Source organism: Vidua macroura, chromosome 28 (genome assembly GCF_024509145.1).
Source record: "Vidua macroura isolate BioBank_ID:100142 chromosome 28, ASM2450914v1, whole genome shotgun sequence".
NCBI classification, from domain to species: domain Eukaryota; kingdom Metazoa; phylum Chordata; class Aves; order Passeriformes; family Viduidae; genus Vidua; species Vidua macroura.
In genome coordinates this window covers 1542478-1568014 of record NC_071598.1, presented here as the reverse complement: position 1 = coordinate 1568014, position 25537 = coordinate 1542478, and the positions used below count along the sequence as shown (strand labels likewise).

Below are 25537 nucleotides of genomic sequence, written 5' to 3'. Positions count from 1 at the left end.
CCCCATGCCCTCGGGTCCGAGGGTGCTCTTGCCTCACCACCACCATCCCATGGCAGGCCCAGAGCCTGCTCCATCCTGTCCCATGGAGCAAAACGACCCAACACCGCCGGGCAATTAGCACGGGGCAACTAATTAGCGCCCGGCAATGGGCACCGGGCAATTAATTAACACCGGGCAATGAGCACTGGCCAAAGGGCACTGGGCCGTGAACAAGAGGCGATGGGGACCATGCGATGACCCCCGCAGAATCAGCGCCGCCTAATTAACCCCGCCTAATTAACTCTGCGCCACGCTCCCACGCGGCCCCTTTAAGGCCAAGTCCCGCCCGACGTGAGTGGCAGCAGGCTCAACCAATGAGCAGCGAGCCGCGCCGGCGGCATGACCAATAGGCGGCGAGCAAGGGGGGCGGGGCCGGCGCGGCGGAGCCCCGGCGCGGTGAGTGCGCGGCGCATGCGCGGGCCGGGGGCGGGGGGCGGCGGGGTCCCGGAGCTCGCCCGGCGACCCCCGGAGCCGCCCCTGCTGCTGCTGCACCCCCCGAGCTTCTCTGCGGCCCCCCCCACTCTTACTGCAGCCCTATCGCATCCTCCTGGCGCTTCCTGCAGCCCCCTCCCCATGCTCCTGATGCTCCTTGCAGCCCCCCCCCCTTCCCGCAGCCCCCCGACTCTTTCTGCATCCCCCGCGTCCTTAGTGCAGCCCCCCCCCCCCGCCCGAGCCTTGCTGCAGCCCCCCCCACCCCAAAAACCGTGCCCGCATTGCGGACCCCCACATCTTTATTGCAGCCTCCGTAGAGCAGCCCGTAGCCCCCCAAAATTTACTGCAGCCCCCCAACCCATTTTCCTCCTGTAGCCCCCCCAAGCCCTGCTCTTACTGCACCCCCCAAACCCTCCCTTAATTGCGCCCTGTAGTCCCCCCAAAACCCTCCCCTGTAGCCCCCCAAATCCTTCCGTAGCTCCCCCAAACCCTTCCCTTACTGCAACCCCCCAAACCCTCATTGCACCCCCAAACCCTCATTGCACCCCCAAATCCTCATTGCACCCCCCAAACCCTCACTGCACCCCCAAACCCTCATTGCACCCCCCCAAACCCTCATTGTAGCCCCCCCAAACCCTCATTGCACCCCCAAACCCTCATTGCAGCCCCCAAACCCTCATTGCACCCCCAAACCCTCATTGCACCCCCGCAAACCCTCATTGTAGCCCCCCCAAACCCTCATTGCACCCCCCCAAATCCTCAGTGCACCCCCCAAACCCTCCCCTGTAGCCCCCCCAAACCCTCCCCCGTAGCCCCCCCAGTCCCCCGCCCCTAGCGCACCCCCAGCCCCCCCCTGCACCCTGCAGCCCAGCTCGCCCCCGTGCCCCCCGTGCCCCCCGTGCCCCCCGTGCCCCCCAGGCTGGGAGCAGCCCCTCCCCCAGAGCGCCCTGCAGCCCTCCCCGCCCTGGGACCCCCGGTCCCCCCCCAGCTCCAGCCCCCCCGGCACCCCCCAGCCCGGCGAGCTCTTCTACCCCAGCCCGGGCATCCCCCAGTCCAGCCGGCCGTATCCTCCCAGTGCGCCCCAGTCCGGCCAGCCCTTCCCCACCAGTACCCTCCAGTCCGGCCAGCCTTTTCCTCCCAGTAACCACCAGTCCAGCTACCCCTTTTCCCCCAGTATCCTCCAGTCCAGCCAACCATTTCCTCCCAGTATCTTCCAGTCTGGCCAGCCTTTCTCTCCCAGTATCTTCCAGTCCAGCCAACAATTTCCTCCCAGTATTTTCCAGTCTGGCCAGCCTTTCTCTCCCAGTATCTTCCAGTCTGGCCAGCCTTTCCCCCCCAGTATTTTCCAGTCTGGCCAGCCCTTTCCCCCCAGTAACCACCAGTCCAGCTACCCCTTTCCCCCCAGTATCCTCCAGTCCGGCCAGCCTTTCTCTCCCAGTATCCTGCAGTCCAGCCAGCCCTTCACCTCCTTCAGCTTCCCGTGCATCCTGCAGTCCAGCCAGCCCTTCTCGTACCGCAGCCCCCCCCGGCCCCCCAAATCCCGCCAGCTCTTCCCTCCCGCCGCCCTGTGCCCCCCCCAGTCCAGCCAGCCCTTCCCGTCCTGCGCCCCCCCGTGCCTGCCCCAGTCCGGCCAGCCCCTGTCCTACCGCAGCCCCCCCCGGCTGCCCAAAGCGACCCCTGAGCCCCTCCCCGCCTACGCCCCCCCGGGGGTCCCCCAGTCCAGCCGCCCCTTCCCCTTCTGCACCCCCCCCTGCGTCGCCAAGGCCACCGAGCTCTTCCCGTGCTACGCCCCCCCCCGGCCCAGCAGACCCCTCCCCATTTACACCCCCCTGCACATCCCCCAGTCCAGCAGACCCTTCCCCTCCCCCAGCACCCCTGAGCCCCCCTCCCCGTGCACCCCACAATCGCCGGAGCCCCTCCCTCACCACCCCCTGCAACCCCCCCGGCGCCGCCGCTCTCTGTCCCCTCGCCTGCACCTCTGGGGGGTCCCCTCGCCCCCCCAAAACCCCGCCACGCCCTGAGCCGGCCCCGCTGCCGCCCGCAGCTGCCGCGGGACCCCCGCCCCCATGGGGGACGCGCCGCTGCCGGAGCTGGAGGCGGTGCTGGATGGAGGCGCCTGGGACGTGGGGGCGACTTTCGAGGGGTCCCCCGCGCCCCCCGGGCCCGTCCGCCTGGGCAGGAACGTTTGCTACGTCGTGCTGGCCGTGCTCTTCAACCAGGAGGTGAGGCAGCCCCCGGCCCCGGTGCCCCCCAGTGCCCCCCAGTGCCCCCCAGTGCCCCCCAGTGCCCCCCAGTGCAGCCAGGCCATTCCCACGGTGCCCCCCAGTGCCCCCCAGTGCCCCCCAGTGCAGCCAGGCCATTCCCTCAGTGGCCCCCAGTGCCCCCCAGTGCAGCCAGGCCATTCCCTCAGTGGCCCCCAGTGCCCCCCAGTGCAGCCAGGCCATTCCCTCAGTGGCCCCCAGTGCCCCCCAGTGCAGCCAGGCCATTCCCCCAGTGCCCCCCAGTGGCTCCAGTCCAGCCACCCTTTCTCCCCAGTAGCCCCATTCCAGCCCCCGTGCCCCCCGTGCCCCCAGTCCCCCCCGTTCCGCCCCGTGCCCCCCGTGCCCCCAGTCCCGCCCCATGCCCCCAGTACCCCCAGTCCCCCCAGTCCAGCCCCGTGCCCCCAGTCCCCCCAGTCCCGCCCCAGTGCCCCAGTGCCCCCGTCCCGCCCGCAGGACGCGGTGCTGCTGGTGCAGGAGGCCAAGCCCGAGTGCCGGGGCCGCTGGTACCTCCCCGCGGGCCGCATGGAGCCGGGCGAGGGCATCGTGGCGGCGCTGCGGAGGGAGGTGCGGGAGGAGTCGGGGCTGGACTGCGAGCCCCTCACGCTGCTGGCGCTGGAGGAGAGGGGCCCGGCCTGGATCCGCTTCGCCTTCCTGGCACGGGCCACAGGTCTGTGGGGCTGCGAGGGGCACGGGGGGCTTGGGGGGAGCGTCCCCAGCTGGCCCCGTGGAGGGTGTCCCTTTTCCCTGCCAGACCCGTGATGGGTGTCCCTGTCCCCTGACAGTTCCATGATGGAAAATGGCATCTCCATAATGGGTATCCCTGTCCCCTGCCAGCCCCCCATGATGGGAAGTGGCACCCCTGTGTGGGTGTCCCTGTCCCCTGCCAGCCCCATAATTGAAAATGGCATCTCTATGATGGGTGTCCCTGTCCCCTGCCAGCCCCCCATGATGGGTGTCCCTGTCCCTGTCCCCTGCCAGCCCCATGATGGGTGTCCCTGTCCCCTGCCAGCCCCATCATGGGTGTCCCTGTCCCCTGCCAGCCCCCCATGATGGGTGTCCCTGTCCCCTGCCAGCCCCCCATGATGGGTGTCCCTGTCCCCTGCCAGCCCCATAATTGAAAATGGCATCTCCATGATGGGTGTCCCTGTCCCTGTCCCCTGCCAGCCCCATGGTGGGTATCGGTGTCCCCACCCCTCCCCCGTGCCCAGGTCAGTGTCCCCTGCCACCTTTGTGCCAGCTCTCTGGTGTCCCCTGCAAACCCCGTGATGGATTTTAGCACCTTTGTGCCAGGCCATCGCTGTCCCCTGCCACCACCCCCCAGCCCCCACGCAGGGCCACCAGTGTCCCCTCTCAGGCCACCTCGGGGGGGTCTCAATGCCACACCAGTGTCCCCTCTCAGGCCACCTCGGGGGGGTCTCAATGCCACACCAGTGTCCCCTCTCAGGCCACCTCGGGGGGGTCTCAATGCCACACCAGTGTCCCCTCTCAGTCCCGTCCCGCTGTCCCCCCCAACTCCTGTGCCCACAGGTGGGACCCTGAAGACCCTCGAGGAGGCGGACGCCGAGTCCCTCCAAGCCACCTGGTGGCCCGGGGACCCGCGTTCGCTGCCGCTGCGCTCGCCGGACATCCTGCCCGTGCTGGAGCTGGCCGCCCGCTACCGCCGGAGCCCCGCGCACCCCCCGACGCTGCCGCGGGAGCTGCCCTGCTCCCCGCTCTGCCTGCGCCTCCTGCTGCCCTTCGCCAACGCCGCCGGCGACCTGTGGCTGCTGCTGGCCACCGCCGGCACCCCGCACCTGCCCGTGGTGGCCTGCGGCACGTCCCCCTCCGAGCTGCGTGCGGGGCTGCGCCCGCCGCTGCTGCGGCTGCTGCGGGACCGCCTGGCCTGGGAGCCGCAGCCCGCGGCTCTGGGGCTGCTGGGGCTGCAGCACCGCCCCGGGGGCTCCGGGGACACCGATGGCATCTGCTTCAACGTGCTGCTGAGCGTGCCCCCGGGGAGGCAGCGGGAGCGGCCCCCCGAGCCCCGCGACCCCGCGCTGCGCTGGTGGCCCGTGCGGGACGAGGGGCTGCGGGGCCGCGTCCTGCACAGGCTCCGTGCCACCGTGCCCGTCCGGAGTTAGGAAAGGATGGATTCGGGAATGGGGGGGCCGAGAGGGCGCGGCTGTGCCGAAGGGGGAGCCCCGGGATGTGCTGCCCGTGGATGGGGGGTGCTGCGGGGCTGGGTTGTGGTCTGGGGGTGCTGGGAGCAGAAATAAAATCAACGTGGCTGCTGCTGCTGCTGCTGCTTCCCTGCCTCCGGCTGCGGTTGGAAGTGGGGTGTGGGGGGAAAATGGGCAGTGGGATTTTGGGGGGAAATGGGCAGTGAGGTTTGGGGGGGAATATGGGGAGTGGGGTTTGGGGGGGTTTGGGGGAAAATGGGGAGTGGGTTTGGGGGGGTTTGGGGGAACTGGGGAATGGGTTTGGGGGAAATGGAGAGTGGGTTTAGGGAAAATGGGGAGTGGGGTTTTGGGATGTTTGGGGGAAATGCAGAGTGGGGTTTGGGGCTGTTTGGGGGAAATGCAGAGTGGGGTTTGGGGCAGTTTGGGGGAAATGCAGAGTGGGGTTTTGGGATGTTTGGGAAGGGGCACAGGAGGTGGTGCTGAGTCACAGCTTTATTGGAGCAGAGTCCCATCACCCTGGGGAGGGGCTTTGCGGGGTCTGGGGGGACAGTCCCCCACCAGAGCACACACACACACACGTCGCACACAGACACACACAGACATGTCACACATGTCACATTCCCCCTGCCACGGAGCCAGGGGACAATCGAGTCCTTGCAGCTGAGGGGAGGGGGGTGCTGTGTCCCACACACCCCATTATTGCCTAAAAATTCCCTGCTGGAGCCTTGGGGGGCTGGGGGCAGCTCCGACAGCGCGGGGGGAGCAGGAACCACCACCCAGGAGGAGCCACGGCAGCCGCGGCCCCGCACCCAGCACGGGCACGTGGTGACACCTCGGGGCTGGCCGAGGCGACAGCGAAGGACTCGGCGCCTCCTCGAGGTCCTTCCCGCGGTGCCACGGCCATTCCTGGCTACTGCAGGGCCACCGGAACGCGGGCTGGGCCATGCCCAGAGGCCACCAGAGCCCGGCCGAAGAGGGGGAGCTCAGGGAAGGGCTCAGGGTGGCCCCTCGGGTGGCCCCTTGACCAGGGCGATGGCAGCCAGCTCCTTGCAGAACTCCTCCAGCACCACCACCCCCTTGAAGAGCACCGTGTGATCCATCCTGCGGGGACACGAGCGATGTGGGGGGGGGGGGGGGTCTGTGGGGTACAACCCCTCCCCAAAAGGGCATTTTGGGGCACTCACTGCTCTCCCGGCACCAGCCCCAGGAGCTGCCGGCGCACCAGGAGCAGCTTGGCCCTGGAGTGGGGCACGCGCTGGAGCCGCTGCATCAGGTCCCCGATCACCTGGGGAGGGAGGAGAGAGTCACCCCCCCCCGCCTGGGGGTGTCCCCGTGTCCCCACCCCCCAGTGGGTGACATTACCCTGACGAGGACGGAGAAGAGCGAGCGGCAGCCGGGGGCCAGGTTGAGGTAGGGGTCCAGCAGGTACTCGTGGAGGTGGGGGTGGGGCAGGGCGGCCAGCTGGGACAGCACCGAGGTCACCTGCAGGTTCAGGCTGTAGGGCTGGCATGGGCGGGGGGGGGGGGGGATGCTCAGGACCTGGTGTGGGGGTGACCCCCCACCATCCCCTCATTCTGAGCACAGCCCCAGCAAGGTGATGCTTTCGGCCGCTTTGTCCCCACGATGGGGGTCCTGGGGAGGGTGGGGGGGCCATGGGGCAGAGCCCGGTGGGCACCCAGGTGTTCCCCTGGTACCTGATCCAGGATCCGGCTCATGCGGTCAAACAGCACCTTGAGGAAGTGTCCCTCGTAAAAAGCCACGCCGGGGTGACAGGAGTCCAGGGGCCGGGGCGACGAGGGCCACCCCCACGGGGCCGCGCTGGCACGGCACGCCTGGACCTGGCCGGGGGTGACAGCGGCTGAGAGCCACAGCGGGGACAGCCACCAGCAGGCTGGGGACCCCCCCCAGGCACCCACCATGCCCAGGGCATCGTGCACGTAGGTGTCGTATCCGCCCTCCTCCATGCACGAGGAGGTCTTGGCCTCCTCGGGGACCAGGCACAGGAAGCTGGAAGAGAGGGAGGAGAGGATGGGGGGAGGAGGATGCAGCCCCCCGATTCCAGCCCAGCCCCTCTGTGGCAAGCACATTTCTCTCTCTCTCCCTCAGGATTTTTTATAGAGGTGTACAGAGAGAGAGAAAGAGAAAATATTTTTTATTTTCTGCTCTTTGTTTTTCCCCATGTGGAATGTGTCTGGAGAATTGTTTACCTGAGGTGATTGTTTGGTTGGATTCTGGTGAGGATTGTTTGAGCCTGGTGGCCAATCCAACCCAACCCAATCCAATCCAATCCAATCCAATCCAACCCAATCCAATCCAATCCAATCCAATCCAATCCAATCCAATCCAACCCAATCCAAACCAATCCAATCCAATCCAACCCAATCCAATCCAATCCAACCCAATCCAATCCAATCCAATCCAATCCAACCCAACCCACCTGTGGCTGGACTCTCAGAGAGGGTCACGAGTTGTGAGTTAGATTTTGGTAGTTAGAAGTAGGTTTGTAGTTTTAGTACCTCCTTTAAATAGTGTATTAACGTATTATAGTGTAGTTATAATAAAGAAATCATTCAGCCTTCTGGAGTTGGACATCAGCACTTCTTCCCACTGGGTTCACCTGCATTTTACAATGCCCCTCCAAACCCCTACCTGCTGACCACCTCGCTCACTTGCCCCTTCCCTGACGGGGTCGATGCCAGGGAAGGATTTTTCATCGCCCCAAAGCTGTCTGGGAATCCATCGCTGAAATAGGGATCCTCCTCCAGGTCCCTGCGCGGGGTCAGCGTTAGCGGGGCGGGCAGTGGGGGCCGCCCCCCTCGCCCTGCCCCAGCCCCCCTCGCTCACAGCCCGTCCTCCTCGGGGTCCGTCTCGGGGGGCCCGCGCTCCTCGGGGGCGTGGGAGGCCGCGCTGCAGGTAAGCCCTGGCCTCCAGGTTCCGCAGCACCAGGTTGTGAGCCACGTGCTCGTGGGGCTTCCGCAGGAGCTCCTCGAAGAGCCGCAGGCTGGCCAGGCTGATCTGGGCGCGGCCGGCAGGGTGAGACCCCCGGCACTGCCGGCGCTGCCCGCCCCGCCCGCCCAGGTGCGCTCACCTCGTCGCACAGGTGGTCGCAGCGGTCGATGAGCTGCGCCCGCAGGGGGTGGGGGGCGTCCCCGGGGGTCTCGGGGTGCCGCTGGGGCCCCAGCAGGAAGAGGACGAGGCGGTGGAGCAGGGCGGGCGCGCGGAGCTGCCGCACCGTCCCCGTCAGCACGGCCGTGGCGCCCAGCACGGCCAGCTCCGACCTGCGGGGTGGGCAAGGGCGGGGGGGTTGTCCAGGGAAAAAGGGGAACTCCTGGCTCCGAGGGGGTCCTGAGGAGCAGAGCTCCCCAGCTGGGGTCACTCACATCTGCAGGAGCTGCGGCTGCAGGATTCCCTGGAAAAACTTCTCCTCCACGGCCTCAGTGATGGCATCGGCCACGAGCTGGGGGGGGAGGGAGGGGCTGAGAGTGGGGACCCCCCAGGAGAAGAGGACACAGCCTTAAGCTGCACCCAGGGAGGTTTAGGTTGGAACAGGAAGAATTTCTCCACAGAAAGGGTGACTGGATGTTGGAATGGGGCTGCCCAGGGAAGTGGTGGAGTCGCCATCCCTGGAGGTGGCACTCGGAGCTCTGGGCTGGGGACAAGGTGGGGATCAGGCCCGAATTAATCCCCAGATGAATGAATCCCGTGGTTCTCACCGGGTGGGCGCCCATCACCAGCTCATCCAGGAAGTCCAGCCAGCCCAGGAACTCAGCCAGGCTCTCCTTCCCCGGGAAACCCCCGTCCCCGGCACCATCCCCCTGCGACCTGCACGGGATGGAGAACGCGGCGCTGTGACACCGCCTGGCTGGCACCTGGGACCCCCAGCCCAGCGCCCCCTCACCTCCAGCTGGCCCTGTCCATGGCCAGGACGTCGGCGGGGTCGGTGCCAGCGGGCACGGCGCCGTACAGCTCACAGAGGTGGCCCGTGAGCAGCTGGCACAGGGCACTGCCCCGCGCCAGGCAGGTGGCAGCCGCCTCCTGGGACAGCCCCGCCAGCAGCAGCAGGTTCTCCCGAGCCTTCAGCGCCACCCCGGCTCTTCTGCGAGGAAGAGGAGGAGGGCACAGGGGTCGCCACGCGCCTGGCAGCGCCCGCTGTCCCTGCAGTGCCACCCCCCGCGGCCGTACCTTGCTCCGGCACAGCGCCACCAGGCAGGTGACGAGGTCGCCGTCCCTGCGCGGCGGGGAGGGCTGGGCAGGAGGGCAGCTGGCAGCGGCGCCCGGGCGATGCTCCAAACCCTCCTCCCTGCTGCTCTCCGCGGCTCTCCTCCCGTTCAGGATGCTCTTTCCCTGGAGAGGAGGAAGAGCAGCAAAGCATCGTAACCACCACCTTCCGAGGAGGAGGAGGAGGAGGAGGAGGAGTTTTGTGGCAGGGAGGAGGCTGCAAAGAGGCTCCAAAACCCCAAAGACAGGAGCCCGAACCCCGCGGGGGACTCTGCCCTGTCCCACCTCCAGGACATAGGGCAGCAGGCTGGCATCCTGCCGGATTTTGGCGCACAGGACGGCGGCGAGCTGCACCTCCTCCTTCTCGGCGCCGGAGCCCAGGCGGTCCCCGCTGAGCTGGAGCAGCTTCTGGAGGAGGGGGGCAGGGATGGGGATGTGGCAGTGCCACCCCGTCCCCCATGGGTGGCACCTCCCGGGGACAGGTGGCAGCTCACCTGCACGGGCCGGTGGACGTTGAGGTAGTGCAGGAGCGGGTGCTGCAGCTGCCCCAGCAGGCGGCTGAAGAAGAGCAGGACCTGCTGCCTCATGCCAGGGGGATACTGGGCACGGGGACACGGGGACAGCGGTCAGCCACGTGCCCCCATTTCCCTCGAGCTGCCCCAAACGATCCCCCCCACCCTTCCCTTTAACAATCGGGGCTTCAACTCAATTCGCTGCGTCAAAATTAAAAAAAAAAAAAAAATCTGGATTATTTCCCAAACCCCAAATCCTCCTGGGTTTGGGATCGGGGGTTTGGGGATTTGGGGGTCAGGGGTTTGCGGATTTGAGGGTTTGGGATCGGGGGTTTGGGGATTTGGGCGTCAGGGGTTTGGGGATTTGGGGGTTTGGGATCGGGGGTTTGGGGATTTGGGGGTTTGGGATCGGGGGTTTGGGGATTTGGGCGTCCGGGGTTTGGGGATTTGGGGGTTTGGGGGTCCGGGGTTTGGGGATTTGGGGGTTTGGGATCGGGGGTTTGGGGATTTGGGGGTTTGGGATCGGGGGTTTGGGGATTTGGGGGTTTGGGCGTCCGGGGTTTGGGGATTTGGGGGTTTGGGATCGGGGGTTTGGGGATTTGGGGGTCAGGGGTTTGGGGATTTGGGGGTTTGGGGATTTGGGGGTTTGGGCGTCCGGGGTTTGGGGATTTGGGGGTTTGGGGATTTGGGGGTTTGGGCGTCCGGGGTTTGGGGATTTGGGGGTTTGGGGATTTGGGCGTCAGGGGTTTGGGGATTTGGGAGTTTGGGATCGGGGGTTTGGGGATTTGGGGGTTTGGGGATTTGGGGGTTTGGGATCGGGGGTTTGGGGATTTGGGGGTTTGGGGGTCCGGGGTTTGGGGATTTGGGGGTTTGGGATCGGGGGTTTGGGATTTGGGGGTTTGGGGATTGGGGGTTTGGGGGTCGGGGGTTTGGGGTTTGGGGGGTTTGGGGATTTGGGGGTCAGGGGTTTGCGTGTTTCCACTCCCATTTGAATAAAAATCTATTTTAAGGGCCTTGTTGCTACTATGAGCAGCAAAGGGACAGCAGAGCTGTTATATTTGTTAGGTATTTGGGAAATGTTTACTTTTTTTTTCCCCACACCTGGCACTTCATCCTGCAAAGCCTAGTGCCAGATATTTTGATTTATTTTTATTTTCCCCAAAAAAGGCCAATTACCATCCAAAAAAAGCCAATTTTCCCCCAAAAGGCCAAATACCCTCCAAAAAAGCCAATTCCCCCCCCCATAAAAGCCAATTTTCCCCAAAAAGACCAATTACCCCCTCAAAAAAAGGCAATTTTCCCCAAAAAGGCCAAATACCCTCCAAAAAAAAGCCAATTTTCCCCCAAAAGGCCAAATACCCTCCAAAAAAGCCAATTTCCCCCTCAAAAAGCCAATTTTCCCCAAAATGACAATTACCCTCCAAAAAATAAAAGCCAATTTTCCCCAAAAAGGCCAATTACCCTCCGAAAAAAGCCAATTTCCCCCCAAAAGGCCAATTACCCTCCAAAAAAAGCCATTTTCCCCCCAATTACCCTCCAAAAAAAGCCGATTTTCCCCAAAAAAGGCCAATTACCCTCTAAAAAAAAAAAAAACCGATTTTCCCCGCAAAAAACCCCAAGCCCTGCGAGCACCTCACACTTCACAAACCCCCGTTCTCTCGTAAAAAACCGCTCCGAAATTGAAAGGATTGGCGGGGCAGCCCGCAAAGGAGCTGCGGGCTCGGTGAGCCGCTCCCGATTGTCCCGGGTGCCGGAGCTGAGCCTTTCCCGAGGGATTTTCCCGGTTCCGGGGCTCACCTCCGCCTTTCCCAGCGTGGCCAGCGTTTCCAGCAGTTTGTGCTGCAGCAGGTACTCGAGGCACGGCCCCGCGTCCCGCGCCGGGCGCTGCCTCTCCTCGTGCGCCAGGATGTCCAAGAGCTGCCGCAGGCGCCACGGGATGTCCGTGCGCCGCGCCGGAACGCTCTCGTCTGCGGGAAGCGGCAGCTGGCGGCCCCGGAGCGGGGGTTTGGGGGGCCGGGGTTTGGGGATTTGGGGTCCGGGGTTTGGGGATTTGGGGGTTTGGGGTTTGGGGGTTGGGGGGTCCGGGGTTTGGGGATTTGGGGGTCGGGGGTTTGGGGGTTGGGGGTTTGGGGATTTGGGGATTGGGGGTTTGGGGGATTGGGGATTTGGGGCGTCAGGGGTTTGGGGATCGGGGGTTTGGGGATTTGGGGATTGGGGATTTGGGGGTCAGGGGTTTGGGGATCGGGGGTTTGGGGATTTGGGGGTTTGGGATCGGGGGTTTGGGGATTTGGGGGTTTGGGGGTCCGGGGGTTTGGGGATTGGGGGTTTGGGGATCGGGGGTTTGGGGGTTTGGAGATCGGGGGTTTGGGGATTGGGGGTTTGGGATCGGGGGTTTGGGGATTTGGGGGTCGGGGGTTTGGGGGTTTGGAGATCGGGGGGTTTGGGGATTGGGGGTTTGGGGGGGCCGGGGTTTGGGGATTTGGGGATTTGGGGGTCGGGGGTTTGGGGCTCAGGGGTTGGGGGATTGGGGGTTTGGGGATCGGGGGTTTGGGGATTTGGGCGTCGGGGGTTTGGGGATGGGGGATTCAGAGATTTGGGGGATTGGGGTTTTGGGGATTGGGGGTTTGGGGGTCGGGGGTTTGGGGATTTGGGGGTTTGGGCATTTGGGGGTCAGGGGTTTGCGGATTTGGGGATTGAGGATCGGGGGTTTGGGGGTTGGGGGTTTGGGGATTTGGGCGTCAGGGGTTTGGGGATTTGGGGGTTTGGGCGTCCGGGGTTTGGGGATTTGGGGGTTTGGGATCGGGGGTTTGGGGATTTGGGGGTTTGGGATCGGGGGTTTGGGGATTTGGGGGTCAGGGGTTGGGGGATCGGGGGTTTGGCGTTCGGGGATTTGGGGATCGGGGGTTTGGGGGATCAGGGGTTCTGGGAATTCGGGGATCGGGGATTTGGGGGATCGGGGATTTGGGGGATCCGGGGTTTGGGGATTCAGGGTTCAGGGATCGGGGGTTCTGGGGATTCGGGGATTTGGGGGATCGGGGGTTTGGGGATTCAGGATTCGGGGATCAGGGATTTGGGGATCAGGGGTTCTGGGGATTCGGGGATCGGGGATTTGGGGATTTGGAGATTCGGGGATTCAGGGGTTTGGGGATTCAGGGATTCAAGAATCCAGGGATCCAGGGATTTGGGGATTCGGGGATTCAGAGATTCAGAGATTCAGGGACCCGGGGATTCCTGGATTCATGGATTCAGGGATGGGGGCTGCTGCGGGCCCCCCCCCCCCCCGGGCACAGCAGCGGGAGGGATGCCCCGGTGAGGTGCCAGCCGTGCCAGTGGGGTTCTGCCAGGGGTTTTTTCCCTGATCCGTGCCATCCCTAAAATCCTGCTCCTCCGGAGCGGGAACGACGCTAGATGGCAATGTGAGGATGGAACAGCTGCTTCCGCTCCGGCCTAGGACGCTGCCGGACATCCCGCTCCGCCCGCCGCTGCCCGCTCCCCCGGTGGGCACCGGAGACCCCCCCCCCCGGCAGAGCCAGGACCGAGCCCCGGCTGGGAATTGGGGCCGGAGCTCTCCCGGCGCTGCGCCGGTGCTGCCGGGGTGCAGCGCGTCCCCACCCACCCCAAACTCCCCGTGCTGACCCCAGCGCCGTGCCGGGGCAGGGCAGAGAACCAACCCCGCGTGGGTAAATCCCGCCGGGGGTTGGGAAGGGCTGTCCCGTGGCCTGTCCCCACGTGCCAGGGCAGCCACGGTGCACTGGGGTCGCGTCCCAGGCCGTGGGGTCCCATGGCAGGGTGCAGGGATTTGTCCCAGGACATGGGGTCCTGTCCCGGGACGTGTCCCCTGCCCCCGCCCCAGGGCACAGGTGTCATTCCTAGGCCGGGGGACGCTGTTTTAGGACACGGGGACCCTCTCCCAGGACACACGGTCCCCTCCCAGGATATGGGATCGTGTCCCAGGGAATGGGGTCCCCTCCTAGAGCACTGCGACCCCCCCCTCCTTGGGCACAGCGACCTCATTCCCGTTTTTTAGGACACCCTACTTTAGGATACAAGGACCTCTCCCAGGACACCACAACTCTGTTCCCACGCCACAAGGACTTTATTCCCACCTTGCAGAGACCCCAGCCCCGGGAAAAAGGACTCCATCCCGGGAAACAGGGACCCCATCCCGGGACAAAAGCACCCCAAGCCCGGGGCACGAGGACCCTCTCCCCGCACCCCACTCACCTGTGGCCTCCAGGTAGTAGCCGGTGATGCCCGTCCAGTGCTCGGTGAAGGCTTCCAGCAGATCCACGCTCGGCTCCCGCTGCTCACACCGGGATCGGGGTCAGCGGGGCACGGAATCCCCCGGTCCCGGTCCCGGTCCCGTTCCTCCCGTGTCCCCCCCCCAGCCCCGCTCACCGTCTCCACCGCCTGCTGCAGCAGCGCTCCCAGACGGCTGAGCATGGCTGGGAACCCCCGGGACCGGCCCCCGGCCCCGCTCCCGGCCCCGCTCCCGGCCCCGCCGCCCCCCGCCCCCGCCCGCGCCGCCGGCCCCGCCCGCCCGGGTCCCGCCCCCGGCGGCTCCGCTCCGGCTCCCGGCGGGATGGGGCGGGGTGGGGAGCGAGAAGGGTGGAGGACGGAGGGATTGGGAAGGTGCCGCAGCCCTAAAATTGTTCCGCGGGCGGTTCTGGTGGGGATGGACCCAGGCACCGGGATGGGGATGGATCCCACACCACCTGGAGGGGAACAAACCCCACACACACCGGGGGGGCATCAACCCACCCGGGATGGACCCCACAAACCCCTTCCCTGGGATCGGGATTGACCCCACAAACCCCTTCCCTTGGGATCGGGATTGACCCCACAAATCCTTTCACTGGGATCGGGATTGACCCCACAAACCCCTTCACCGGGATCAGGATACCCCCACAAACTCCTTCCCTGGGATCTGGGTGGATCCCACAAACCCCTTCACTGGGATCGGGACTGACCCCACAAATCCCTTCCCTGGGATCAGGACTGATCCCACAAACCCCTTCACCGGGATGGAGCCCGCACTCACCAGGATCCCCTTCACCGGGATGGAGCCCGCACTCACCAGGATAAGGACAAGGACACCCCCCCTTCCCAGCTCACCTTTTCCCATAAAACCCGAGTTTTACAACTTTTTTTTTTTTTTTAATTCTCTAAAAAAAAAAAAAACCCAAACATTTCTCCAATTAAAACCAAGCCCTGACAAGCACAGCTGCTGGAAAAGCACCCAGGGCCCAGCCCGGGTCCCGCTGACTCCAGGGAATGGCCAATCGGATGCCCCCCCAAATCTGTGTCCCCCAGGGTTGATCCGTACCCATCCCTGTAAATTCGGGGTGCTGGAGGGGGATTGGGGCGCCGCTGATGGACTGGGCCCACACTGGGGACAGAGCCAGCAGCTCCTGGGGGTGTACCCGGCAATTGTGTGCCCCAAAAACGAAGGGAAGGGCGGGGGTGCAGCGGGGAGAGGTGGAGAGCTGATATGTGTGTATCGATATATCTGCATATAAAAAATAGATGTGCGTAGTCGTAGCGTTGCTAGTGATGGATAAAAAACCGAATTCCAGGCTGAATCCAGGCTGGTCCTGCACGATCCACGTGCAGCCCGATGGTCTCCGGGAGACTCCCGCTGCGTGCTCACATGGCAGATTTCATCTCCCACTCCTGGACAAATTGGGGGGGGGTCAATCCCTCAGTTCCCTTCACTTCCCCGCTCTATAGGATCCCCTAAACCCTTCCCATTCCCCCGGAGTTACCTTTGTCTTCTGCATCACATTTCCCTTCCCCGCCGTGACCGGCGATGGCGGCGGCCTCAGGGCGCTCCTGGCCGACGTGGTGCGCTTCAGCAGCGGCCTGAGGAACGATCCCTGAGGGAAAAGCAGCGCCAAAAAGGGTCAGGGATGCCCTCAGGATGCCACCCGTGTAATTCACACCTCCTCCGGCGTCCCCCACCTCGGAGCCAGCCGAGCTGGCGGTGGCAGCGATGTGACCCTTCAGCGACTTCCCGAGGGCCAGCAGGTTCATCTCGGAGCCGGCTTTCAGCCTGCCTTCACGCCTCTTTCCAGCTGCCCCACCTTCTCCTCCAGCTTGGGAAAGGCTCTTTTCCCTGCAAGGACAGCGGGAGCGCTGCCAAGGCCGGGCTCCGGCCGGGAGCGGGCAGTGCCCGGCCCCAGAGCCCCCCCGTGCTCCCACCGATGAGGGCATCCAGCCCGTCCCGCGTCCCCTTCCTCTCCAGCAGGGTCAGGGAGTGCTGGGAGCGGGAGGAAATCCCTGCCCGGCACGCTGGGGCTGTCCTTTGGCAGCTGGGCGCTGGCAGGCCTGGCCCGGAGAGCTGCTGGTGGAGCTGGGGAGGGAGGGAAGAGGAGGGAGGGTCAGGAGGAAGGCTCAGGGGGCAGAGAGAGGAGGGACGCGGGGGAGAAAGGGAAGAGAGAGGGTGGTGAGGAGGAAGGGGAGAAAAAGGGTGATCAGGAGGAAAAGCGTGATCAGGAGGAAGAGAAGAGAGAAAAGAGAAGAGAAGAGAAGAGAAGAGAAGAGAAGAGAAGAGAAGAGAAGAGAAGAGAAGAGAAGAGAAGAGAAGAGAAGAGAAGAGAAGAGAAGAAGAAGAGAAGAGAAGAGAAGAGAAGAGAAGAGAAGAGAAGAGAAGAGAAGAGAAGAGAAGAGAAGAGAAGAGAAGAGAAGAAGAGAAGAGAAGAAGAGAAGAGAAGAGAAGAGAAAGATGAGAAGGAAGGGAAGAGAAAGGATGATCAGGAGGAAGGGAGCAGAAAGGATGATGAGGAGGAAGGGAACAGAAAGGATGATGAGGAGGAAGGGAAGAAAAAGGGTGATCAGGAGGAAAGGAAGAGAAAAGATGATCAGCAGGAAGGGAGAAGGAGGGAAGATCAGGAGGAAGGAAAGACAGGAAGGGTCAGGAGGAAGAGAAGAGAAAGGCCAATTATCTCCCCCAAAAAAGCTGATTCCCCCCCCCCCAAAAAAAAACCCAAAAAAAACAAACAAAAAAAAAAAACAAACAAAAAAAAACCAAGCCCTGTGACCACCTCACAGTTCACAAACTCCCGTTCCCAGTAAAAAAAAAAAAAAAAAAAAAATTAAATTTAAATTTAAATTTAAATTATTGAAGAGCACCAGGAAGCAGCTGGGAAAGTCTGTGGGGAACGATCCCGGATAATCAGGAGGAAGAGAAGAGGAGGAACGCTGGGCAGGAAAGCCAGGGGAAGGACAGAGAAATCCCGGCTCTCGTGGGCACCGCAGCCTCCGCGGCAGCAGGGGAGCTGGGGAATGTGGGGACCCCCCCTCCGCACCCCTGGCTGAGCAGCGCGCCCCCCTCACCTGCCTGCGAGGCGCGGCACCGCCCGGGGCGTGGCTGCTGGCACAGGTGGGCAGGGCAGACGCGGGTCTCCTGCGCTGCCCCGGCCGGTCCAGGCTCTGCTGCTGCGGAAAGAAGCCCGGGGGCGAGCGGATGGTGAAACCCGGGGGCAAAGGGACGGTGGGAGTGGATCCACCCCACCCTGAGGGGCACGAGTGGGGGGCAAAGAGCGCCAGCAGAGGTTACCAGCTGCTGCAAGCCGCTCCGCGTTGGAGTAGAGATGTTTGGGGTCTCGGCTGGCGGGGGCTGCCCGGAGGGGTCGTCCATGTAGGCGTTGGGGGTGGGGACACGGCGCAGCAGCAGCCCCCTGCGAGCAGGAGGGGAGGCCTTTACCTCCCCCAGCCCACACGGAGCGGGAGGGCTGGGGGTGGCCAAAGCCCTTACCCGGCAGCGGGGCGGCTGCTCGGCCTGGGGGGTCTCGGGGGGGGCCCATCACCCTTCTTTGGCTCCACTCCTCCCCTGGCCTGCAGGGTCTTCAGCCAGGCTTCCCTTTCCTCGTCCGAACGGGCCTGGTGTGGGGCAGGGTCTGGGCTCAGGGGGTGTCCCCCAGGGCAGAGTCCGGGCTCAGGGGATGCGCCCAGAGCAGGGTCTAGGCTCGGGGGGCTACCCCAGGGCAGGGTCTGGGTTCAGGGGGTGCCCCTAGGGCAGGGTCTGGGCTCAGGGGGTGCCCCCAGGGCAGGGTCTGGGCTCAGGGGTGCCCCCCGGGACAGGGTCCAGGCTCAGGGGTGCCGCCAGAGCAGGGTCTGGGTTCAGGGGGTGCCCCCGGGGCAGGGTGTGGGCTCAGGGGTGCCCCCAGGGCAGGGTCTGGGCTCAGGGGGTGACCCCGGGGCAGGGTCTGGGCTCAGGGGATGCCCTTGCAGCAGGGTCCGTGTTCAGGGGGTACCCCCGGGGCAGGGCCTGGGCTCAGGGGGCACCCCCAAGGCACGGTCTGGGCTCAGGGGGTGCCCCCCGGGGCAGGGTCTGGGCTCAGGGGGCACCCCCAGGGCAGGGTCTGGGCTCAGGGGGGTGACCCCAGGGCAGAGTCTGGGCTCAGGGATGCCCCCAGGGCAGGGTCTGGGTTCAGGGGTGCCCCCCGGCACAGGGTCCAGGCTCAGGGGTGCTGCCAGAGCAGGGTCTGGGCTCAGGGGGCACCCCCAGGGCAGGGTCTGGGCTCAAGGGTGCCCCCAGGACAGGGTCCATGCTGAGGGGGTGCCCTTGCAGCAGGGTCTGGGCTCATGGGGTGCCCTTGCAGCAAGGTCCGGGCTCAGGGGGTGGCCCCCCGGGAGGGACACGGGGGTACCCCGGTGGTCACTCACCTGCAGCAGGGCGAGCTCCGGCCGCGCTGGGCGATGCGGATCCGGAGGTTTTGCGGGGGAGCCGGCGGCCGCCCCGGGGGACACCTCGCAGCCGTCCAGGCGCAGGGCACAGACGGGGCGCTGGGCAGCGCCGGGCTCCGGGAACATGCGCAGCGCTCCGTGCCGGACCGCGCACCACAGGCGCTGCCAGCGCCCGCGCACCCGCACCGCCAGGAACCCTGCGGGCAGCCCCGTCAGCGGGCACGGGGGGCGGCACCCCCCCCTCACCCCGTCCCCCTCGCAGCCCCCACCTCCTTTGGCGTCCTCTCCGGGCCGCGGGCTGCGCGCAGGGCTCTGCCGGGAGCCATTCCCCTCCTCCTCTTCCTCCTTGCCGAGCCTGGGGCGCGGCAGGCCGAGAGTGGGCACGGGGGGAGCCCCAACTCTGCGCCCTGCACCCCCCTCCCCAAGGCAGCTCTCCCCAGAAGGACCCCAGGATGTGGGGTTGGGGTGTATTCCCGAGCCGTTCCCATCCCTGGGTTTCCCCGGGGGACGAACTCACCCCGCTGAGCCTCGAGGAAGGCGGCGCAGGGACACTGAGGGCTGCCAGCCCGCTCGGGGCATCGCTGCTCACCTCCTCGATCACCTGCCGAGGGAAACGGGCAGCGCTGCACCCCGTGCTCCAGCTCCGCAGCTAAAAAAGCTCCGCACAACCCCGAGAAGGGAACTGGGGACGCACCGGATCATCCCCAGCCCGCCCGGCAGCACCGGAGCAGGGCCGTGCCTCCATTTCCCGCTGCCCACCCCCGCTCCTGCCCCGGCTGCAACACCTCCAAACCTTCCTCCAGTCCTCAGCCTGCTGCCGGCTCTGGAAGCCGATGACCAGCACCTCTCCCGCCGTCCCTGTCACCTTCAGGGCGTGGGGCATCTTCTTGCCCCGCTTGTCCTTGTAGGTGACCCGGCAGCCGCGCAGGTCCAGCTCCAGCACCGGCTGCAGGTCCGCGGCGCACCTGAAGCACTGGGAGGGGGCACGGCGGGGTCAGGGGGGGGCACGGAGCGGCCGAGAGGGGCACGGAGCCGCGCTGCCACCCTCCGTCCCTTTATCCATCCTCCTTGCCAGCCCCTCACCAGCAGCACGTGCTCCCGGACGATGAAGAGCTGCTTCGCCCACTGCCCGAGCCAGCGCTTCCTCCAGAGGAAGCCGCAGAGCTGCGCCTCGGGGCGCCCGGGGGGCTCGGCCTCGCCGCTGGTGGCCGATGGCCAGCGCAGGTAATGGGCCCGGTCCGTCACCCCCCCCTCCTCTTCCTCCTCCTCCTCCTCTTCCTCCTCTCCGTACGACTCGTAGTGGCTGCTGTCGCTGTCGCCACCGCCTGGGAGCCGGGATGGGGTCAGGGCAGGGGGGGCGCGGGGGCGCTGGGGAGGGGGCGCGGGGATTCCTCACCGGTTCTGCCGCGGCCGGGCGGTTCGGCGTCTTCGTAGGAGTCATCGGCTGGGGGAGGCGGGGGGGCGCCCGGCTCTTTGTTCTGGGGGTACAAGGGGTGTTCCAAAGGTGCTGCCCCCCTCGGGGCAGGGTCCCCAAGTCACTGCCGGGGGCGGGTGGGCACCACAAAGCCTGGCTGGACCCCCCCCCCCCCCGCGAGCAATCCTAGCCAGCGGTGCCATCCCTGGCATGGCCGGGCACCTCTCCCACCCCCCCCCCCCCCCAAGACCCCCAGCCCCTGCTGCCCCCTCTCACCACTCCGTGCAGGCTCAGGGCGCTGCCTCCCGCTGCATCCGCCCTCCTGGAGCCTGCGGGGAAAAGCAGGACCGGCAGAGCCGTGCCGGGGTGCTGAGGGGTCGGGGACCCCCCCCCAAAAAAAACCACGCGTGGAGGAGGAGATGGAGGGGGGTGGATCTGAGCGTGGGACTCACCCGGGCTGGTCCGGCCCTGCGAGGTCCCCGGGGAGGGCGAGAGGCAGCGCATGATCATGTACTCTGCATCCTCTGCTGCGGGGGCAGCGCCGGGTCACGGCCCCGCTGCCGCGCCCGCCCCGCTGCCCACCGGGCACCGGCCGGGGGCTCCCCCCGCCCCCAGACCCGCACTCACACGGCGGGCCCTGCAGCCGGGCCAGGAGGTCGGACACGGATTTTTTCTTGGCCCGAGCTGCGGCGCTGAGGCTTTCGCGGTCCAGGAGGAGCAGGAAGGAGCGCAGGTCCGACAGCAGCTTGTCCAGGTCTGCAGGGGACAGGGACAGGGACGTGCCACCGCACCCTCCAGAGGACCCTGTGGGCGCGGGTCCCCATCCCTGTCCCCCGCACCGGGCAGGGCTGGGGTGTCCCCGATGCCATGGAGGGTCCCCGAAGCCATGGGAGGTCCCCAGTGCCATGGGGTGTCCCCCATGCCATGGGGGTGTCCCCAATGCCATGGGGTGTCTCCGATGCCATGGGTGTGTCCCCGATGCCATGGAAGGTCCCCAATGCCATCGGGTGTCCCCAGTGCCATGGGGGTGTCCCCGATGCCATGGAGGTCCCCAATGCCATGGGGGTGTCCCCGATGCCATGGAAGGTCCCCCGATGCCATGGGGTGTCCCCCATGCCATGAGGGTGTCCCCAGTGCCATGGGTGTGTCCCCGATGCCATGGGGGTGTCCCCAGTGCCATGGGGGTGTCCCCGATGCCATGGGGGTCCCCAATGCCATGGGGGTGTCCCCAGTGCCATGGGGGTTACGTGCCCGCTCCCACCGGCCCTGCCCTGCTCCGGCACCTGCCCCGGCCGGGCACAATCCGGCCATTGACGGGCCCGGGGGGACCGGGGGGAGGATGAGGAGGGCGCCCTGAGGCGATGAAGGCTCCTCTGTTGTGCTCACAGAGCCGGTTTGTTCCCGGTTGGACCGGGGCAGCCGCGGCGGGGGCTGCGCCGCTGCTGCTCCACGTGCCGGCGAGGAGGAGGATGAGGAGGAAGATGAGAAGGAAGATAAGGAGGAGGATCAGGAGGAGGAAGAGGAGCCCTGGCAGGCTGGAGCGGCTGATGAAGGCTGAAATGCCCGCCGTTCACCCACCGAGGGCGGGGACAGGGGTCGGGGCTCAGCGCCAGGCGGGGACCCCGGCGCTGCCACTCCGGCAAGGACAGAGAGGGACAAGGGACAAGGAGCGGCTTTGTGCCCGGAGCAGGGACAGCGGGAGAGCCGGGCCAGCACCGCCTCCAGCCCGCGGTCCCCGAGAGACTCCGGGCACGGGCACAGGGTCCCTCTGTCCCCGCTGGGGGCAGTTTGGGGTCCACGCAGGTGTTGCAGAGCAGGACCAGGAGCACCCTCAGTCTGTCGCCTCTCCCAGCCCTGGGCAGCTCCAGCTGCCACCACAGGAGCGGGCAGATGTCCCTCAGCCCCCCGGGGTCGCTGCCCGGTTCTCCTCAGGCTCCTTCCATCTGGAATTGCGGAATCTTCCCGCTGCGGGCTCTGCTCGCTGCTCCCGGCTGGGATCAAACATTGCAGAGCCGCCGCGGGAACCCAGCGCCGCCTGGCACAGGTGCCAGCTGCCCCCAGAGCACCCTGATCCCTGCTCCAGTCCCCCTGCCGTCTCCCAGCTGGAAAGGGACAGTCCCAGCCAAGCCACCACCAGCCGCTGCTCCTCCTGCACGGCCCCGGGTGAGCGCGACCCCCCCCTCCCCATCCCTGAATCCCGCGTTTCTCCGGGTTAACAGGGAGGCAGTGCACCCCAAAAAGGAGGTGGAACCCCCCCGGGTGAGGCGAGGGCAGGCGGGGGAAGGAGCCCCCCGCCCTGCCACGTGTGTGAAGCGCTCTCTCCTCCCCCGGAGGTGCTGGCACGGGGGACCCCCGTCCCCTCCGCGCGTCCCCGGACGGGGAGCACACACCCTGCCCGCGGGGAGAGGAAACATCTGGCAGCGCGGTCCGGCTGAGCAGCGCCGGAGCCGGGCCCAAACATCTGGATTTCCCTGGAAACCGGGGAAGGGGAGGGGGGCAAAGAGCTCCCTGCGGGAAAAGCGGCGGGGGCTGGGGCAGGGGCTGGCTGAAGGGACCTGCGGGCGGTGTGGGGCACACGGCGACTGTCCCCCCTGGCCAGCGGGCCCGGCTCTTCCCCTCCCTCCCTTTCTCCTCTCCTCCGCCCAGGCCGAATTCCTCGGCAATGACATCTCCGTCCACTCACCCTTTTGCCCTCGCTGCGGCCCCCCACCCCGCGCTCCCCCCGGCCGCGGTGCCCTGGCCGGGGCAGCGATCCGTGCCCGGCGGTGCCCAGCCGTGCCCAGCCGTGCCCGCAGCCGGTGCAGGGCGGGCAGGGGCTCCCCCGAGCCCTGGCCCGGTGCCCGCTGCCTGCCGCCGTGCCAAGGGAAAGCGGCCGGGATGGAAAACATCTGCCTCGGTCTCCAGGGCGGGAGGAAAACGCCCCCCCCCCCCCCCCCCCCAAAAAACACACACACAGAGCGTCTCCTAGCAAAGCTCCCCGCTCCCGCGGGACGTGTGGCATCCTCATCCTCGTGCCATCCTCCTCACCCTCGGCGGAGGAGGAGGAAGGACGGGGCGGCCCCAGGGATGCCATGGGAACGCGCGGTGCCCGGGCGATGCCAGCGCTTCGCGGCTGCCGTTTGGGGTCGGCGCCCACGCGGGGTTTCGTCCGTGCCGTGAGGCGTCCGGGGGGTGCGGGGGTGACCCGGGGGACCCCGGGGGTGGCTCTGGCCCAGCGCGGGATGACTCAGAGGAGGCTGCAGGGAGCTGCTCGCGGCCACAGCGTGACTCGTCATGTGCGGAGGCTCCAGGCCACGGCTGCAGGGTGGGGACGCTCCCCCCACGGCTCTTGCACCCCCAAATTGCCCCTGGGAGGGCGCTGGAAGGGGCGCTGTCCCCCCCCCCTCCCCCCCGCCCTGCCATGGCACCCCCAATGTCGCGGGGGACACCCTTGTCCCCTCACGTTCGTCCCTTCCCCTCCAGCTCCCATCCCGCAGCCCCCCGCACCTCCCACCACCCCCTTTTCACCCGCAGCTCTTTTCCCCGAGCCCCCTTTTCCCTCCCACGCCCCCGCGGGCGCCCCACACCAGCCGCAGCCGCGCGGACACCCCCGCGCAGCCTCCCGCAGGCGCGGAACCCCCCTTTTCCCCCCCGTGTTTGAGTTTGTCCCCCCCAGCCTCGCATCCCCTCGGAGCCCCCCCCCCGTACCTCGCTGCCGGGACATGGTGCGGGAGCGCTCACATCGCGGCGGGACCGGCACCGGCACCGGGATGGGGATGGGGATCGGGACCGGGATGGGGATCGGGACCGGGATCGGGATCCGGATCGGGACAGAGATGGGGATCAGGATCGGGATCGGGACCGGGACCGAGATCGAGATGGGGATGGGGATCGGGACTGGGATCGGGATCGGGACCGGAACCGGGATCCGGACCGGGATCGGGACAGGGATGGGGATCAGGATCAGGATCAGGTTCAGGATCCGGATCCGGATGGGGATCGGGACCTGAACCGGGATCCGGACCGGAATCGGATCGGGATCGACCGGGACCGGGGCAGCGCTGTCCCGGCCCGGCTCGGCTCGGCTCGCACACGCCCTGCGGGCCCCCAGCACAGCCCGGCCGGGGCGGGAGGAAGGCGGGGAAGGCTCCGCATCCTCCTCGGAGCAGCACCGCCATCTGCAGGGACCCGGGCTGGGGACGAGGCCGGGTCCGGGTGGGATTTTTGGACAAGGGAGGGGGAAACAAAGCTGCGGAGCCGGGCTGGATAAAGCCATTTCACCTTTAATTGTAAGCAAAAAATCACTCTCACGCGGATTCTCCGACACCAGCAAATAAAATAAACTCTAACAAAAACAGAGAAAGTGAATCACTGTAGTCCAGTCCGAAAACAACCCATATTTATATATATATTTATAGATATGTCGTTTGTAGCAGTGAAAGGCAAGTATGGGCCAGTGAATTCCCGAGAAATTACATTCTTTACATCCCAACAAGGTCTAGCGGCTGGGAAGTGGCTGGAAACAAAAACCGGGGAGCGTGGAGGGGCCGGGGGGTGCGGGGAGAGAGGGGTCCTGCCCAAAACGTGTGCCTGGAGAGGGGAGGCGGGAGAAGGGAAGGTGCTGCCCGGTGCCGAGCCCTGTCCGCGCGGCCGGGAGGGGACGGGGACAGCGGCCGGCCCCCGCTGGGTGGCCGCGGTGCCCATCGAGCCGTGCCCTGTTCCAGTCCATCGCTCCAGTTCATCATCCAGGCCAGTTCAGCGCCCTCCTGAGCCCCCCAAATCATCTCACCAGTGTCCTCCTGAGCCCTCCAAATCATCTCACCAGTGCCCTCCTGAGCCCCCCAAATCATCTCACCAGTGCCCTCCTGAGCCCCCCAAATCATCTCACCAACGCCCTCCTGAGCCCCCCAAATCATCTCACCAGTGCCCTCCTGAGCCCCCCAAATCATCTCAGCAGTGCCCTTCTGAGCCCCCCAAATCATCTCAGCAGTGCCCTTCTGAGCCCCCCAAATCATCACTCCAGTGCCCCCCAAATCATCGCCCCAGTGCCCTCCTGTGCCCCCCAAATCATCTCACCTGTGCCCCCAAATCATCCCTCCTGAGCCCCCCAAATCATCACTCCAGTGCCCTTTTGTGCCCCCCAAATCATCCCTCCTGAGCCCCCCAAATCATCCCTCCAGAGCCCCCAAACCATCGCCCCAGCGCCCTTCTGTGCCCCCCAAATCATCCCTCCTGTGCCCCCCAAACCATCGCCCCTGTTCCCTTCTGTGCCCCCCAAATCACCCTGCCTGTGCCCCCCAAACCATCACCCCAGCGCCCCCCTGCATCCCCCCCATCCACAGCTGCCCCAGGGACCCCCCAGCCCAGCTCTGCCACCCCCGGGCTGCTCCCCCTGCCCCTCTGCCCGGGGGGGGGGGGGGGGGGTTGGCAGCGTCCTTGGGGTCCCCTCTGCAGCGCCTGGCACAGGAGGGACCGGGGGGGGGGGGGACAGAAATGGGGGGCTGGAGGGTTGGGGGGGAGGAATTTGGGATTTGGGTCTGGCTTTGCCGGGAGAACATCGGTCTGGCTGGCCAGGCCCTTCCCAAGCACAGGGGCACCTTGGGGGGGGCACCCCGGGGTGGGGCTGGGGGCAGCAGACCCCCAGAGAGGAGGGGACCCCCGCAGTGGAGCCAAAAGCAGAGCCAGGCACGTTCCCAGGGGGAAAAAGGGGGGCACAAAACCCAGAGACCCCCCCCAAACCTCCCTTCCCGGCCGAGCCGTGCCCGCCACGGGATCCTAAATTCCAAATTTGGGTCCCAAATTTTAGGATTTGGGATAAATGTTAGGATTTTAGATAAA

General features: G+C 66.2%; 3 protein-coding genes across 3 annotated transcripts; 1 reads left to right on the top strand and 2 right to left on the bottom strand.

The window, feature by feature from the left end:
* Positions 1-413: 413 nt before the first annotated feature.
* On the top strand, positions 414-4931 carry NUDT18 (nudix hydrolase 18). The gene is made up of 4 exons (XM_054000703.1): positions 414-435; positions 2516-2693; positions 3186-3399; positions 4260-4931. The coding sequence occupies exons 2-4, from the start codon at positions 2538-2540 to the stop codon at positions 4847-4849; spliced, it is 960 nt and encodes a 319-aa protein (XP_053856678.1). The 5' UTR covers positions 414-435; positions 2516-2537; the 3' UTR covers positions 4850-4931.
* A 431-nt stretch (positions 4932-5362) lies between these two features.
* Positions 5363-14081, bottom strand: FHIP2B (FHF complex subunit HOOK interacting protein 2B). Its single transcript, XM_054000712.1, is given in 18 exon segments — positions 5363-5989; positions 6073-6173; positions 6251-6391; positions 6583-6726; positions 6805-6895; positions 7538-7657; positions 7733-7788; positions 7790-7903; positions 7977-8166; positions 8269-8345; positions 8602-8710; positions 8787-8984; positions 9066-9232; positions 9392-9514; positions 9601-9705; positions 11416-11585; positions 13843-13921; positions 14017-14081. Coding segments are annotated over 18 exon segments (2136 nt in total). The 5' UTR covers positions 14062-14081; the 3' UTR covers positions 5363-5883.
* Positions 14082-14784: 703 nt separating this feature from the next.
* Positions 14785-23690, bottom strand: LOC128820154 (actin filament-associated protein 1-like 2). The gene is given in 20 exon segments (XM_054000713.1): positions 14785-15291; positions 15384-15494; positions 15580-15680; positions 15683-15733; positions 15820-15889; positions 15891-15970; positions 16926-17055; positions 17177-17297; positions 17375-17516; positions 18302-18341; positions 18343-18503; positions 18576-18661; positions 18816-18907; positions 19100-19279; positions 19390-19631; positions 19703-19784; positions 19997-20049; positions 20173-20247; positions 20348-20476; positions 23408-23690. Coding segments are annotated over 20 exon segments (1989 nt in total). The 5' UTR covers positions 23424-23690; the 3' UTR covers positions 14785-15264.
* Between the last annotated feature and the right edge of the window lie 1847 nt (positions 23691-25537).